Below are 14,840 nucleotides of genomic sequence, written 5' to 3' on the forward strand. Positions count from 1 at the left end.
CCACAAAAATGTATGTGGAAATACAGGAGAGGACTTCTGCCTAGATAATTTAGATTTTGATGCATTAGGAACCTTGTGAATCTGCACCAGCACGCCCTGAAGGACCTAAGGAGTGATTATAGAAACTTAAACCACTCATTTATTTGTCAAAGCTCAGAAGGGTGGGGGAGAGCAGGGAAGAGGTCAAAATTCAGAAGCAGGCAGAAGAGTAAAAATGTAGAGGTTGCCACATATATGCACATCTGTTGTAATAACCCTGCAGCTTCAACTGCTGGCTCATTGCACAGTACAGAAACAATCTCATTGGAATTGAACAATTCTGTTGGACTAACTAAACTGCAAGACCAACACAAAGAGCCTTCTTGCAGTGCTCTTCTTGGGGAGGCTGGCAACCAGTTCTGTGATCATGGGGCATTCTGAAACAGAAAAGTAGAAACTGTCAGAGAAAAAGAGACTTCCAGATGAAAATAAACTTGATAAAACAACAATGAAGTGCAGTCAAACTCTGCCAGGATTTTATACAGTTATCTTTTGCGAGTAGCTGTACCTGTAATACAAAACAATTGCTTGTGATTTACTCTTGTGGAGGAAACCATTTGTTTGCAGAACTTCAGTGGCTTTTCCCTTTGCAGAATGCTCTGGATTACCTGGAGTGTGGGCTGAGCAAGTCCTACAGTACTTCCAGCCATGCTCTGGGCATAGACCTCTGGAGAGGAAGAAGGTGCTGTTCTGGCAATCTGCAGTTACCACCGTTATCCCAAAGACAAACAGAAAAAGCAAGGACACCTGACAGAGACATCGTCTGTAGACCAACGACTCTGCCCTTGCTGGCACCTCCAAGTATTGCAATCACCACTTACCAAGACTGGTAGGTTATTTTCCTTTGCTACAAACCTTGTGCTGTTGTTTATTTGGGGACCGTTGTTGCTTTCTGGTGTTTTGTTGTTTGTTCTTTTGTTTGCTATGGTGGTATTGCTTTTGTGCTTTTTTTCTGAAAGGCACTGAGTAATTTATTAATTTATTAGAATTGTTGATGTGTATCAGTTGGTGTATTGTGGAGTGACCTTTACAGAATAATTGTCCTTTTGGACACTCTGCTTATGTTGCAGACTTCTTTTGTTCGCTTTTGTGCAGCTCCAAGAAACTTCTGTGTTGTAACTTCTGATTCTGGTGAAGGGATTTGTGTTATTGGCTTTTCACCCCTAGAAGAGTTCAGGATGGTGTTGAACTCTTCTGTGACAGATCAGGCCTTGGCTTCCTGGCTGTTTTCTGTCCAAGTGTTAACAAGAGGCTTTCTTTGTTAGGAAGAGGCATTTAAGTCTGATGTTAAGCTCAAGAAGAGTCCCAAAGAAGCAATGGGAGAGCTGATAAAAGGGGGGAAGGGAATGCAGTGAGTTGAGTTCCAAAACAGAAACTGAACTTTAAGTGTAAAAGCAAGGGAATTCATCTAGAGGGAGGGAGAGGAAGACAAGCTGCAAGTGGTCATGCACTGGAACTGCAGTGGTAGAATTTGATGGCAATATAAAGTGAGATGTCCAGCTTGCCATACGATTCTCAAAGTGGCATTGCAGTGTGACTGCGAATCTTGTCCTTCACGTTTCAATAGCACTTTGGGTTCAAGTTTTTATATGATCTCAATTTTGTTTGCTGGCTGCAAGGTGTATTCACTTCATTATTTCATAGTGTGAATCTGGTTTTAGCTTCTGTTAAGCTCAGCACTCAGTCTTTTAGGCCAGCATTGCAATTTGCATTTGAAAAATGGTAGAGGACATCCTGAATTAATTTGTTATGGTACTTTAAAAACGATGCACTTGATGTAGATGAGATACAGAAATCAAAGAGGAATTAGCAGGGGCTTTTGTTCAATATTTGCATTTAATTACTGTGAATAAAGTTAATAAAATGAGTTTGTAATTTCAGATGGGTAGCGTGTTTTGACAATAAAAGGGTTGGTTCATCTCTTATGAGCATATTAAGAGTGTTCTCTTTTGTGTGTGTTAAACAATTTGTAATCCTGTCTACAAGACAATGTGGAGTCTATTCATAACGTTTAGTTTTATAACATTGGTCTTTGAATAATCCTTCATACGCGACTTAGAAAATGCACGGAGTAGCAGTGAATTGATGATTAGCTTCATCACAACACAAGAGGGCATTGCTGCTCCTCTCTTCCATTATGGGAGAATCAGTGCGTGGGTATGGTGTCACAAGTGTTTGTTTCTGGAATGGCATGCCAGTCAGAGAGAAAGCACTTATAGCTGGTACTCAGCTTACTCCTTTAGCGTTATTAATCAGTAAGCAGTTGGCTTCTGACCTCTTAATTCTGCTTGAATCACATGTATGTTTGTAGCCATTTGGGCAGCTTGGTGTTGCTGCTGCGCATGGCTCATTTCCTTGCAGTGCTGGTTACACCCCTTGTAACACACATGTCCTGCTCATCCATGGTTTCAAGTTACTGAGTGTGATCATGCTTGGGATTTGTCTATGTAGGGCTGGTGCAAAATGGATCTGGTCCCAAAGCTATTTCAGCTCCTGTATTGGGGGGGTATAGTCCTGCGTGAAATATGCCCCAGAGGCAGCTTATATTTATGTAAGCCCACTCTGTGTCATTGTGTTGGAACAGTTTTGGGATGATAAGAGCATTAAGAGACTCAGTGAGTGGGCAGTAAAGCGACAGGAAAATTTCAGTGTAGATAAATATAAAGTGATGTATCTGAGCATGAAAGAACTGTAACTGCAAAACGATGTTACTGCTCAGGAACGAGATCCTGGGAGCAGGAGAGAAGTCTGACAGCATGGCAAGTTCACACTTGTTAGTGGTCGAATAAAGCACATCCAAAGTTAAGGATTGGAAGGAAAAGCAGAGGATAAAGTAGGAAACAATGGGACCCTGTGGTAAGAACCCATCATTTAGCCAAATCCCAAATGCAGTGGATGGTTCTGGCCTGTTTCTGTTCCCCAAGGTATGGTCTGGCTGTAGCTTGCAGAGGATGAGTTTGTTGGTGCTGTTGCAGAGGTGAATGTAGAGGAGGGTTTCCTGTTGCACTCTCCACTAAGTTTAAAGGTCAGTGGCCTCGGTCAAGGACACCTGGGGTTTGCACAACTGAAATGCATGAATAATATAGGGCCCAGGTTTGGCCTTTCTGTAAGATAAATCATGATAAATCTTATGTATCTGCTGTAATTTTTTTAACATTCCCTTAGTATGATTTTTTTTCTCCTGAGGTTTCGGAGTTGTAGCTTGGAGGCTCTTTGTAGAGGAGACCAACAGGACTCATTCAGAAGCATGGAGGTTTGCCTGAGTGTTCTGCGAGTTGTTCCTGTGTGTGCAAAACCCCAAAGAGAGTTGTGGCATACCTCATTATGATGACACGAAGCCGAATTCTTTGAGATGATGTCATTATTTCATTTGCCTATTGCGCATAGAGAAATCATCTGGGTTTTTTTTTGTTTGCTTTTTTTTTTTGCTGGCTGTAAGACTATGGAAGGGATTCCCAGTGACACAAGCTGACTTCTTTCTGATATACGGATTCCTCATTACACTGCCATCTTCAGGAGCACATGCAAAACTTCTGTGGGGGACATTGTCTCTGTCACGTAGAGCAGGCATGATGGAAGCGAGGCCTTCCGTGGGCATTATGCGCCAAACAAAGAAACCACTTTGGTTTGGGCTTTCGTTTCCTGTTTGTACAAACCATTGATGTCTTTGTAGAAATTTATCATCTCAAACAGGAGAAGTTTCTGGAGAGGCAGGGATAAATCAAAACCCCATCACTGAAGGATTGCTCTGAGCAAGAAACGCTCCGAAGGAGTGGCCAGGGATCTGCCTTTGTTGGGTCAGTGCTCCTGCAAATTCCATCACGTCCTTGGGAAAACATGTACTGCGTGTCTCTTTGGGGTGTGTGTTCTGCTGAGCCACTTTCTACCAGTTTCTCTGTGTCTTTCTGGTACGAAAATCTCTGCTGCACACTTATTATCGTGTGCTTGTGCTGGAATGCTGTTGCTCTTCTGGTGGTTTCTTCAAACACTGTCTTACCTCCTTTGCTCCAAAGCGTTTGCCCTTTGGGCTCTGCACTGAGCAGAATGCCAGATGACAAATGTCTCTGTCATCAGATGAGATTTCATACTGAAATCCTGGGAGGGATTTTACATATAATAATGTATCTGCCATTCTTCCTGGAGCAATTCTGGAGAGGCCTCATCTGTGAAGTGCAGTGCTTTCTGCTAACTGCTGGGGTATTCATCTGTGTGCATTAACTTTAGGGAGGGTAATGGGTGGGCTGAGATGCCTCTGAAGGAAATAATTCCACCACGGAGTTCTGTTGGCATCCAAAGCTGTGAAGACAAATCTATGGCTAAGAAGGAAAAAAGCACAAAGCCAATTCCAAACAAAGAACCCAAAGCAACACCCCTACCCCTGTGTACCCGAAAGATCTCAGCTGATTTCCATCAGCACTTGCTGTGGTAAGGTTAGAACCTAAACAGCTGTGCTGCTTGTGGACCACTGCAGGATGCCAGGAAATCAGGTGGGATTAGTTTGGATATAGATCATGGAGCTCAGGTGGGGATTTGGAAATAACCACCTGCTGTGCACCGTGCTGCATGTTACCAAGCTCTGCAAAATCTGATGTACCAATGGAGGACATAGCCAGGTTGTGTTGCAGCAGCATTAGTACTTTGCTTCCTTTCAAAAATATGGGTTAGGGGAAGTTTGGTTTGGTCTGAGCTTACAGAATTCATCTGCAGCATCAGTGCTGTGCCACAGCAGAGGGCTGTGTGTGCTGAGGGGGGAGCACAGCTGTGCCTGATCGGAAGAAAGGAATAACAGGGTTCAAGTACAGAATGTGTTATTTGGGAGCAGCAGAGGATAAGGTACGGCTGATTGCCTTTCAAGTGTTTTTCCTGCCATGTTTTTTCAGGAATTGCCTTACATCTGCCTGCCAGTGGTACTACAGAGGTAAGCTCTGTGGGAGGCTGGGCCGTGGCTTACATAACAGTGCCACTGAAGATACATGGAACCTAAAAATAAAGCTGCTCCTCGGGGTGGTTTTGCTCTTTTTTATTTTGTGAGAACTGTGTTTTCTTGAGGCCAGCGCTGCTGTAACCAGCAAAAAAATGAGCAGACTGGAACCAAAGCAATAACAGCAAGCTAGCTGTGGTGTAATACCATTCTGTGTGGAAATGGCACAGCAGCGCACATACAGAACAGCTTTTGTAAATCACACAGGGGAAGGAGTGTACAGGACACAGGTCTGCAGTGGCGGTCTGAATGCAGGAGCCTTACAGGCAGCTTTGTACACATACCCCCTGTGTTTGTTACATGGGAGCCAAGGGTGACCCCACCTCACCACAACCTCCCTTCAGGAGTTATGGAGCAGTGAGGTCTCCCCTGAGCCTCCTCTGCTCCAGGCTGAGCAGCCCCAGCTCCCTCAGCCACTCCTCATCAGACCTGTGCTCCACACCCCTCATCAGCTTCGTTGCCCTTCTAATATGTATGGTGTTAATTATGCCTCGCTCATCTATCAGAGTCAAATGAGAATGTTGAGGTTTGAAGTAAGTTATCTCTGACAGAATTGGTTGCTACTGGAGTCTTTTCTTTTAAAGATTATTATTATTATTTACAGCATTCACAATTAACCAATTAACTGTAGTGCTTTGTGTGTTTGTGAGCTTGTGTTACTGTTAGTCATTCACCAGTGGCCAATTCTATGGCTTTCTTTCTTCTGAAGTGGTTTTATGATTCAGGAAATGGTCAAAATCTAGAAGCAAATTGGGTTGGGTGCCTGCAGTACTCGGGCTTCTTCTCCAGGTGGTGACAGCGTGCAGCAAATGTGATGCAACGTTAAAAGCAAAACAACAAAATTGAGTGGGATTTTGGGTGACTGAGTCCAAGACTGCATGCTCAGCAGAGATGCTGAATTCAGCTGGGTTTGGCCCCTGTGATGGTGCTGTGCTGGTGGTTATTGGCCAAGGGGTCGGTATGGGAAGTTAGGATGGGGAAGGATGTGGAGATCTGCTTACCCTGTGCAATAGGTCCAAGTCTCGTTTCTTAGATTATTTCAAGTACAACAGGAGAAGAACTGGAGAAAGATGCTGCAACCCAAAAATAGACGAAAAAAGAGATGAGCTGGCTTTCCATTTGATGTGAAAAATATAAGCCTAGAGGGAAAAGCAAGCACCTTATAAGCACGTTTCTGATTTTTGTCTATATTTAAAAATGTTTAAATTGCAGAATGGTTGAGGTTGGAAGGGTCCTCTGAACGTCATCTGCTCCAAAAAGTGTATACGTGTGTAAATCATATCCTGTGCTCTTGTGCTAAATCAGGATCAATTGCTCCCATTGAACATGCTTCCTGTATCTCAAAAGCCTGTGCTGCATTTCCGTAGAGCATGCATGCATCCTGAAAAAGGAGGTCAGCTCTGTTCCTCACAGCATTCTATGCAATCCAGGGGAAAAACAGTTTTTAATTACATTGTGCTGTTTCTGGACAATGAATATGATGGTGTAGTTTCATAAAACAGAGTTAGTGTGATTGACCTGAGTTTCTTCACATTGAGAAAGATATGAGTGTTGACTGGGAACAATCTTAAAGGATTTCAACTGTTGAGTGATTTTGTTTGCTTGCTCTTCAGTGAGCTTCCTTTGAAATCTTATCTGCTGCATTTAAGCATTGTTCAGTCCTGATGCTGAGGACTGGATTTATGGCTTGGAGAGCCAGGAGCCCCTCTAGACAGGATCTGAAAAGCTGCAGTGTTCTGCTGTGATATATTTCTTACAGTGTCTGCTGTATGTCACAGATACCTCCTGAAGAAGTTCACTGTGGTTCCCATCCACTTGGGTTTGGCAAGGTGGTGGGCAGGGGTTATGTGCCTCGTGTGGAAGGAGAAAAGTCTTTGGCTCTGCTGTCCTTGGTGTTCCCCCTGCCCAGCAGTAGGTCAGTGCGACTGCATGCCTTGTGCTCACAGCTCATTTGTCACCTGGGTATCACTGAGTTATTTTCTCAGCTAAGTGCATGCAGGTAAGCGTCTCAGCTGCCTGCCTTTAGACATTGGCGCTGTTGTTTCCTGAAGTTCTTGGATAGATTTTTTGTATTTTTATGTTTTTCAGAAGTCCTGAATACAATAAATACGATTTATGTTTCAGATAGTTGGTATAGAGGAATTCTAAGAAGAAATATAACGTTGGGTCAATCTTAAGTAGAGAAATTAAAAAACTGTTGTGTTTTCACGTTGTCATTTCATACAATGTGTCTTTCTGTGCACAATTTTTGTTTTTACAGTATAGCATTTCCCTTAGTTTGCACTTATTAGATTTGTTGGCTTTTCCTCTGCTTATAGCATCCCCTCTTAGTCTGAATTGCACGTGGAGCCCGCTGGTTCTGTTGCAGCTGGCGCAGGAGGCTGCGCTGCAGGCTTTGCCTGGAGGTACTCACTCGGAGCAGAGGTAGCTGGAGGCACACAGAAAAGGCCCTTCATGATTCAGTTATAATTATATGCCTCTATCCAGAATGAAGTAAGACAGCATGAAATGTATCTAGCATGGAAAGAAATGAGTCACCGTTAATTAGCAAAAGACAATGAAGCTTCTGAAATATTATGTTCAAACTTCGTCCTCCCAAGAATATAAAATAAATGGAGATTATGGAAATACAGCTGATAGAAAAGCTGAATCAGACAAGAATTTGACACAACTTTCTTTTATCTTTAAACTTCTGACTAATGATGACTTCATCTGAAAGGAAAGATCAAAACCTGCTTGCTTTGTTCCCTGGAGAACCACCCTCCTGTGCTCAGCTGATCGCTGGCGCTCAGCAGAGCCGTGTTGGCATGGCACATCATCACTCAGGTGGTGGGCTGCTCTGTGCTGCCCTGAGAGCAAAGCGGCTGTTCTGAGCGTCGATGTGAAGGTGTGTATAATAAAGCAGCAGAGCTGTGCTCTGCAGCGTGGGACCAGCACCATCTGCGGCACGTGCCTGTGTGCTGCTTCGGTGCTGCCTGAGCTCTGGAGCATGGCGTGACAAAACGCGTGCATCCTACTGCCAGCATCCAGGCCTGCCAGTGCCACTGTGCCCTCGTCAAGAGGCAGAGGAATGAGTTTTGAGCTCCTTTCAGTAGAAGCAGTCCAGTATTGCATTGGATGAGAAATTAAGGAATGGAAAGAATGAGAATATTTGGGTTGTGCTGGGGCTGGGGTGTGCATAGGGATGCACTTCCCTATGCACGTCATGCCGTGTCTGTTTAGCAGCCCAGCTGCTCTTGCATCTCTACTCCTGCATGCTGCACGGCTGGGAGAATAGGATTCCATGCACTGTGCATTCTTCCCCAGCCAAACTCAACAAAGTCCACTTACGCATTTCTAAATACTTGTAACCATGCTACGGGATCAGTTCATTAGCAACACTCTATTATCTCTGGTCTGTTATGAATGGTTCTTCTGATTGGTGAGACTCTCTTGAGATAGAACTGCTTCTGTTGTCAAGATATAACAAACCTATTTGTTCTGTTGGTGCCAGTCCTTCAGCTTTGGATTCACATGTCTGTTTTTGGGTTCTGTTCAGCTGTTGCAGGTGAGGCTGGTAATGGAGAATTGTTTGCTCATGAAAATGACTTAAATCCTTTATCTGAAAGGAGGAGGGGGTTTGTCCAGGGCTAAGCATGCGGTGTTGGCCCATTCCCATTGCCCATGTCAGAGCAGGGGTAGGCAAGAAAACTGAACTGTAATTTTTCTTTGCCCTGACGTCTTTTGCTCTACAGTCACTACAGAGGTTTCTGCCTTTGAAGAATAAGCTTACATGCTTCGTTCACTTGTGAAGTATTAATCTACAGCTCTGAAATCAGAAAATAATCTAAAGTAATACAGCTTGTTCTGACATATGTGATTACTCACTAGGGATAATATAGAAGGCAGTTAAAAGTTCTCTGAGATACATTCTAAATCAAGAGCAAAGTTGCTAAGGAAATTACTGTTATGAATGCCATAGCTTACATCATTCCCCAGGGGTTTATAATTCGTAAATGTATCTCCTCATATGTAGCTACTGGGAGGTAACAACAAGAAGACTTATAAGAAAAAATAGCGTTGTATTGCCATAAGAAGCTGTACTTTCTGTTTAACTGTGGGAAAAGTTCAAGGAACTCGGATCCATGCTGTCTCAGTCTTCCTGTTGTGCGACTTCCTATGGCAAAAGATGTGGGCAGTGCAGCACAGGACTGAATGGCAGAGCGCGAGGCACTGGGATGGCTGCTCTGCTGCCCTGTCTGTCTGCCTTCTGAATGCACCCTGTGCTGCTGGGACTGCTGGATCTAGAGGAGCAGTTCTGTGTGCACAGACATGCTGCTGAGGGCTCTCGAGGTGTCTTTCTTAGAGGTAGAGTTGGTTTATCTGTGACCCACCTGAAAGGGACCCTGGATCTTCCTCATCTTGCTAGAGGTACGGTGTGTTTTAAAGACTTAAAAACTTACAAACTCGTATACCAAAACTGCAGTACTTGGGTGCCAAAGCAAAAACCAACACACGAGCTGCCCTCTAAATGAGGACTGATCTGCTCTAAAGCAACTGGATGCTAATTAATTGGGAAGAGCTCAGGAGGCCTTCAGGGTGGAGCGGTTGCTGTTCTGCCCTTGGGAAGCGCCTACATGTGCGTAATTCCTTTGTCCTGCTGTCCAGACTCTCTAAAATAAGGGCAGACTTTTCCAGTTGCTTCTTTCTTGTGCAGTTGGCTCAGCTCTTACTCTGCAAACGTAAGTGTTGCTAGGTGCTGTGGTTCTGTCTTCTGCGACCATTTATAGCGCTCCAAAACGTCACTTCCAAGGTCTGTGCAAGAATTACTGGTGTCAGCCCCTCACAAGAATTCAAAGGCCCCTAAATCTGTGGGAATGGAGGTACAGAGTGTACGACTTTACACTATTGAATATAGCAAAAACCGATCTTCCAATGGTAATATAAATTGCAGTGAATTGTAATTATTATTTTTGCCCCTTCAACGTGGGGAACTTGTCTTGCAAACCAGTAATTAGTGATGTATTTCTGCCTCTCATTCAGCATTTCAATTTTGGAAACGTTCAGGAAAATACAAGAAAAATCCTCAAACATGTCATTTTAAGTTTTCTGTCACAGAGCTATTGAGACCATCTTTTAGAAGCTGAGCTTGTGAGCCAGCAGACGTTGCAACTGAGTGAAGGCAAGGAGAAAGTATGAGCTTTGTACTTAAAAAGATGAAAAGAAAACAAAGCAAAACCCAAACCATAAAACCTCCCACTTGTGGGCCCAAAAGACGGGTTCCTGCGCCGGGCTTCTATTAAGGATGTTATTAAGGGAGGGCTGGAGCAGTTTATTGCGTACAGCTTCCAGGTAATATTTTTGTTGTGACATTTATACTGTTATTAAGGACTTAAAATGGGCCTGCACTGCATTCTTTGGAAGCGTGGTTGCTGTGCTGTGTTGGGGCTCTTCTCTTCCTTGTTGTAGGAAGTTGCGGCTGATGGAGTACATCTCAAATTAGGACGGTGAATTCTTTTTATTCAGGCTAAATGACTATTTTAACCATCACACCAAAATCTGATGCTTTTTAAAATGTCAATCATAGGTATATGTTTAAGTAGAGCATGTCATCAGCTTTGCTACTTCTTTGAATGGAGCTAACTGCAAAATATGGATTAGGAGGGGTAGAATTAAGCAACATAACATGTGCCCCTAATGCAATCAGTAGTGGAATGGACCCAGTGTGCATCTTGGTTGTGGTGGAAGGGAGGTACGGAAGGCACCAAGTGCACACTTTATCACCTCCCCTTGTGTTGGTCTCATCCTCCTCCTCCTTAGGACTGCCTTCACCTCTCTGAGCCTCTGGAGCTCTTCTTAAGCCCTGCACCTCCAACCCTTCCTCAGCCCATCCCTGCCCTGCGCTTTGGGCAGAAATCCTAGAGCTCTGATTTGGGCATGAGGCTGGGGGCCGTGCTGTCACCCTGCCTGCAAAGTCTCTTGAAATAATTTGTCTAGTTAATATTTTTAGAATGGCTTTATTGGCAATAACGTTAGCATTATCCTTTTGGGACGCTTTGGTGATGTGTAGGGATGCAACAATGACCTGGGTAAGACAGGAGCTTCTCAACTGCTGGTATCTAAATGGGCTTCTGCAGAGCATGCCTTACGGGAGAATAATCCCACTGCTACTGAATGCAAACGCTGTGAAAAGTCACCTAACTAAAAGTCAGCTCTTCCCTTCCCACTGAAACATGCAGGACATCTCACAGTCACTTCTTCCCTGGTGTTTTATTTTATCCTGACAACTCTGACTTAGAAACAGGTAAAGAATAGTGCTAGCATAAAGAAAATGTATGTTTTCTTGTTGCTTAGCAATTGTGCATGCTCTCAGCAGGGTGAAGACCAGCCTGTGATGAGGAGTTGTGTGCTTGGCAATATTGTTTTCCACCTGTATCAGTTATTCTATTAAAAAATATGAAACTCTTCCTTTGTCAACTGCATGAGTTCAGGCAACAGCAAGATGCCCGTTGGCCATTTTTGCTTGTCTGGGGGGGCCCTGCAGGGGGCTGAGCCTTGTACCTGCCCGTTCTGTCCGCCCTTGTTCCCTGTTGCTGACTGTAGCCTCAGCAAGTACAGTCATTTTTCAGAACTACTGCCAACTTTATTCTTATACATGCCAGTTACTTCACGTCTCTTGAGATGTTCTCACTTCTTCTTGGCTTATCCTGAAGGAAAGCAGCCTGTCTCGATGGAATTCCCATGCTGATGTTGGTAGTGACTGTGCAGACGCTGGCTGTGTGCAGCGCGTGCCAGCGTGAAGGATGGCAGCCCACACAGTGAGCTCAGCTAACCAGCAGGTCCCAGTGCTGCCGAGCCCTGCGAGATCCCCAGCAGAAGGCACGCGCTGTGCTCGTGGTGAGCTTTTGGAGCACTCTTGGTTGTGTGTCCCAGACCTCAGCATGGCTGAGCCCCTGTGTTGTGGCTGGCCAAAGCAGTGAGTGGCACTTGGCTTTTTCATCGTTGATGCATGAATAAGGGGTTACCTCTGCTTGTGCTCTCCTTTTCTCACCTTGCTAGCTTAGTCTTTCTTGTTTTCCTTCACCCCACCAGCAGCCTTGGCACACTGCGATGTCCTCTGTGGGGTTGGTCCCTCATTACTAACTGATGGCGTCCAAACAATGAGAAGCACTCCCTAAATGGACACTGCTTGTGAAAGAGCTTTGGGCTCAGGTAGGGAAGTACAAACTCGGTGTGAGGAGCGTGCCGTGGTGCAGCATGCTTTACTGCAGAGTGCTTCACAAGGATGGGTTCCCCTTCTTTCTCTTTGCTATTTCAGCAGCTTAATGAAAAGAAATACTGTCTCTCTAACATAAGATATATTCTCATTTCAAAATATCTCATTCTGGTTCCCAGTGAGTTAGAAAATTCTTTTTTTCTTGTCTGGAATTCCAGATTCTAAGCATTTGCATGGCTTTTATTTCTCATCCAGCATTGCTTTCAGGCTTCCCTTTGTCTTTCCCTGGCTGTCGGTACAGTGGAGATGAAGCACAGCAGATCACAGTCTAACACGTCATAGCTCCTGAAGCATTAAATGTTCCTGCTCAGCTACTGTGCAAACCTCTGAGCATCAGATAACACTGCAATTTGCACTGTCCTTAGGTTATGCTCAGGGATATTTTTCTACTTCTTTTTTCTAGTGACTTTGAATGGTGAATGGCTTAGTGGGCACGGTGTCTGGTACCTGCTCTCTGCTATAGGGAAGCCCCGTAGAGAGCCTTTTGCTTGATGCTGAGGAAGGCATGTGGATGTTTTTGCAGAGTGTTTTGGGATATGACTGAAAAGAACCCTGGAACTGATGGGGCTGCAGGTGGTCGGCTGTGTAACTGATAGCACACTGTGCAGTCAGCCTCAGCGCACACATCGGAGCGCTGCCATCCCCTTCTGTCCGGGGGTTCTCTTTCCTCTCCCCTCCTGTACAAAGAATTGCTGTATTTACATTGAAGGCTCTCCTGGTTCTGACCAGTTGAAAAGATGCTCTGCCGCTCTCTCTCTGTCAGCATCTCATCTTTAACTTCCTTGCACCTTGTGCTTGGTTCTTTGTTTTTGCCTTACAAGTACAAAAGTTGGTTTTGTGATGTCTATATCCAGAACAGATTTTTGTTGTTGTTTCTAAATCCCCATACGGCTTACATTTTTTGGCATGAACGTGCTCTGTCCTGGCAGTGCAGGCAGCCCCTGCTCACCACGCACTGCTTGCTTGGGGGCTGCTGGTGCTGAGCTGCCCCTTGGCCATACACGGGATGCCAATGCACAGCACCAGTCTCAGCTACATCTGTGCAGCTACATCTGCGCTGTGTGCATTCTCACGGCCTTTGTTCTTGCAGAACGTTATTTGTTGCTTCTCCTTTCTTCTCCCCCCGCCCTGTTTTAGACCTTTTCTTGCCGTGCGCATCTCTCTGTGCCAGCGCTGGAGCCACAGCTCTGGGTCCCTCTGGCCGTACCCGACAGCGGTGGCGCAGCCCCCAGCTTAGGCTTCAGCACTGCATGGGAATCCGACCCGCTCACAGTGCAGGACGGAGCTGAGCAGAAGCCGCTTGTCAAAATAATACCGAGCCAATAACACGCCATGGGTGGAGCTACTGCGGTAATGGCTAAAACTAAATCTGAATGAAGACCTTTTTGTTCAGCATCCCGGGTCTGAATGAATCGGGTTACCTGGCTTGCCGTAGAGACGGGAACCCCTTGATTTGATCGGCACCCGCCCCAAAATGCAGCACTGTTCCGCTGTGCAGGTGTGCGGGGCCGAGGCGTTCTGTGGAAGGTGCTGATCGGCAGAGGGTCCTGATGAATTTTTCATGAGCGGGCGCGCGCGGCTGAATGAATGCAGCGAGTGTCGGCGTGCAGCTCGCGGCCGGCCCCGTCTGCAAGGAGCTGCTGACACACAAACACGCTGGCGCATTTTCAGGGGGAGCGCCGGGCTGATAAAGGCTTTTCTGACAGCGCCGGCTTGCTGTCCTCCCCTTGCTGCTGCTGTTGCTCCAGGCAGCCTTCGCGTTTGGAAGGCAGCCTGGTGAATGAGTGGGATAAGCTCTGCCGATTTATCAGCGTTTTTAATCAGCGGCGATGCCTGTGTGATGCGTTTTTGTTCTGCTTTCTGAATGGTGAGAGCTCGCGTAACGTCTGAGCTATGACGGCAAAAGATTCTTCCAGGGAACTCGCTACTCCAGAGTCAGAGATTTACATCAGGACTTTCAAAGAACAGATGCATTTAGAACTGGAGCTTCCTAAGCTGCCTGGGAACAGACCTACGTCTCCAAAAATTTCTCCCCGCAGCTCTCCAAGGAACTCTCCGTGCTTCTTCAGAAAGTTGCTCGTGAACAAAAGCATCCGCCAGCGCCGGCGCTTCACGGTGGCACATACGTGGTAAGCTCTGCTCGGCACCGGGGGGGTGACAAAGCGACAAAGGTAGCTGTGTTTCAGGCTGAAAAATGCCTTGGGATTCATTCACAGCGAGAGTTGGATGAATAGAGCAGAAGGCAGCCCAAATGTGTATGAGGCAGTGCCTCTGCCATTGGCATTCAGCTGCTGCTCCCCAGCATACATCCAGCCCATTATTCGCCTGCGCGGCGGCTGATCACCAAACAAAGAGGCAGCCAGGAACTTTCCCGGGCGTTGCTGCTGCCACTGGGAGGCCGTGGGGATGGATTTTAGATCCCCCAAGACACGCTCTGCCTTTGCACCCGTAGATGACAGTGCAACACAGAGCAGGACGGGAAAGGTCTTCCTGGGGCTAAATCCTGGAAAGGGCTTTAACTTGATGCCCAGTGCCTTCTGACCGTTGTTACCGGCTTCAGATATC

General features: G+C 45.7%; 1 protein-coding gene across 3 annotated transcripts in view; it reads left to right on the forward strand.

The window, feature by feature from the left end:
• PDE4B (phosphodiesterase 4B) overlaps positions 1-14,840 on the forward strand; it is a 144,029-nt gene that overhangs the window by 23,229 nt on the left and 105,960 nt on the right. For 2 of the 3 annotated variants that reach the window (XM_015291029.4, XM_046944521.1), the window contains exon 3: positions 633-868. In XM_015291029.4, coding sequence (XP_015146515.2) covers positions 633-868 — 236 coding nt within the window. Of the gene's footprint in view, positions 1-632; positions 869-13,933; positions 14,405-14,840 lie in introns of those variants that run through there. The other variant, XM_015291030.4, reaches the window with a different exon arrangement.

The sequence above is a fragment of the Gallus gallus genome, chromosome 8 (genome assembly GCF_016699485.2).
Source record: "Gallus gallus isolate bGalGal1 chromosome 8, bGalGal1.mat.broiler.GRCg7b, whole genome shotgun sequence".
Classification (NCBI taxonomy): domain Eukaryota; kingdom Metazoa; phylum Chordata; class Aves; order Galliformes; family Phasianidae; genus Gallus; species Gallus gallus.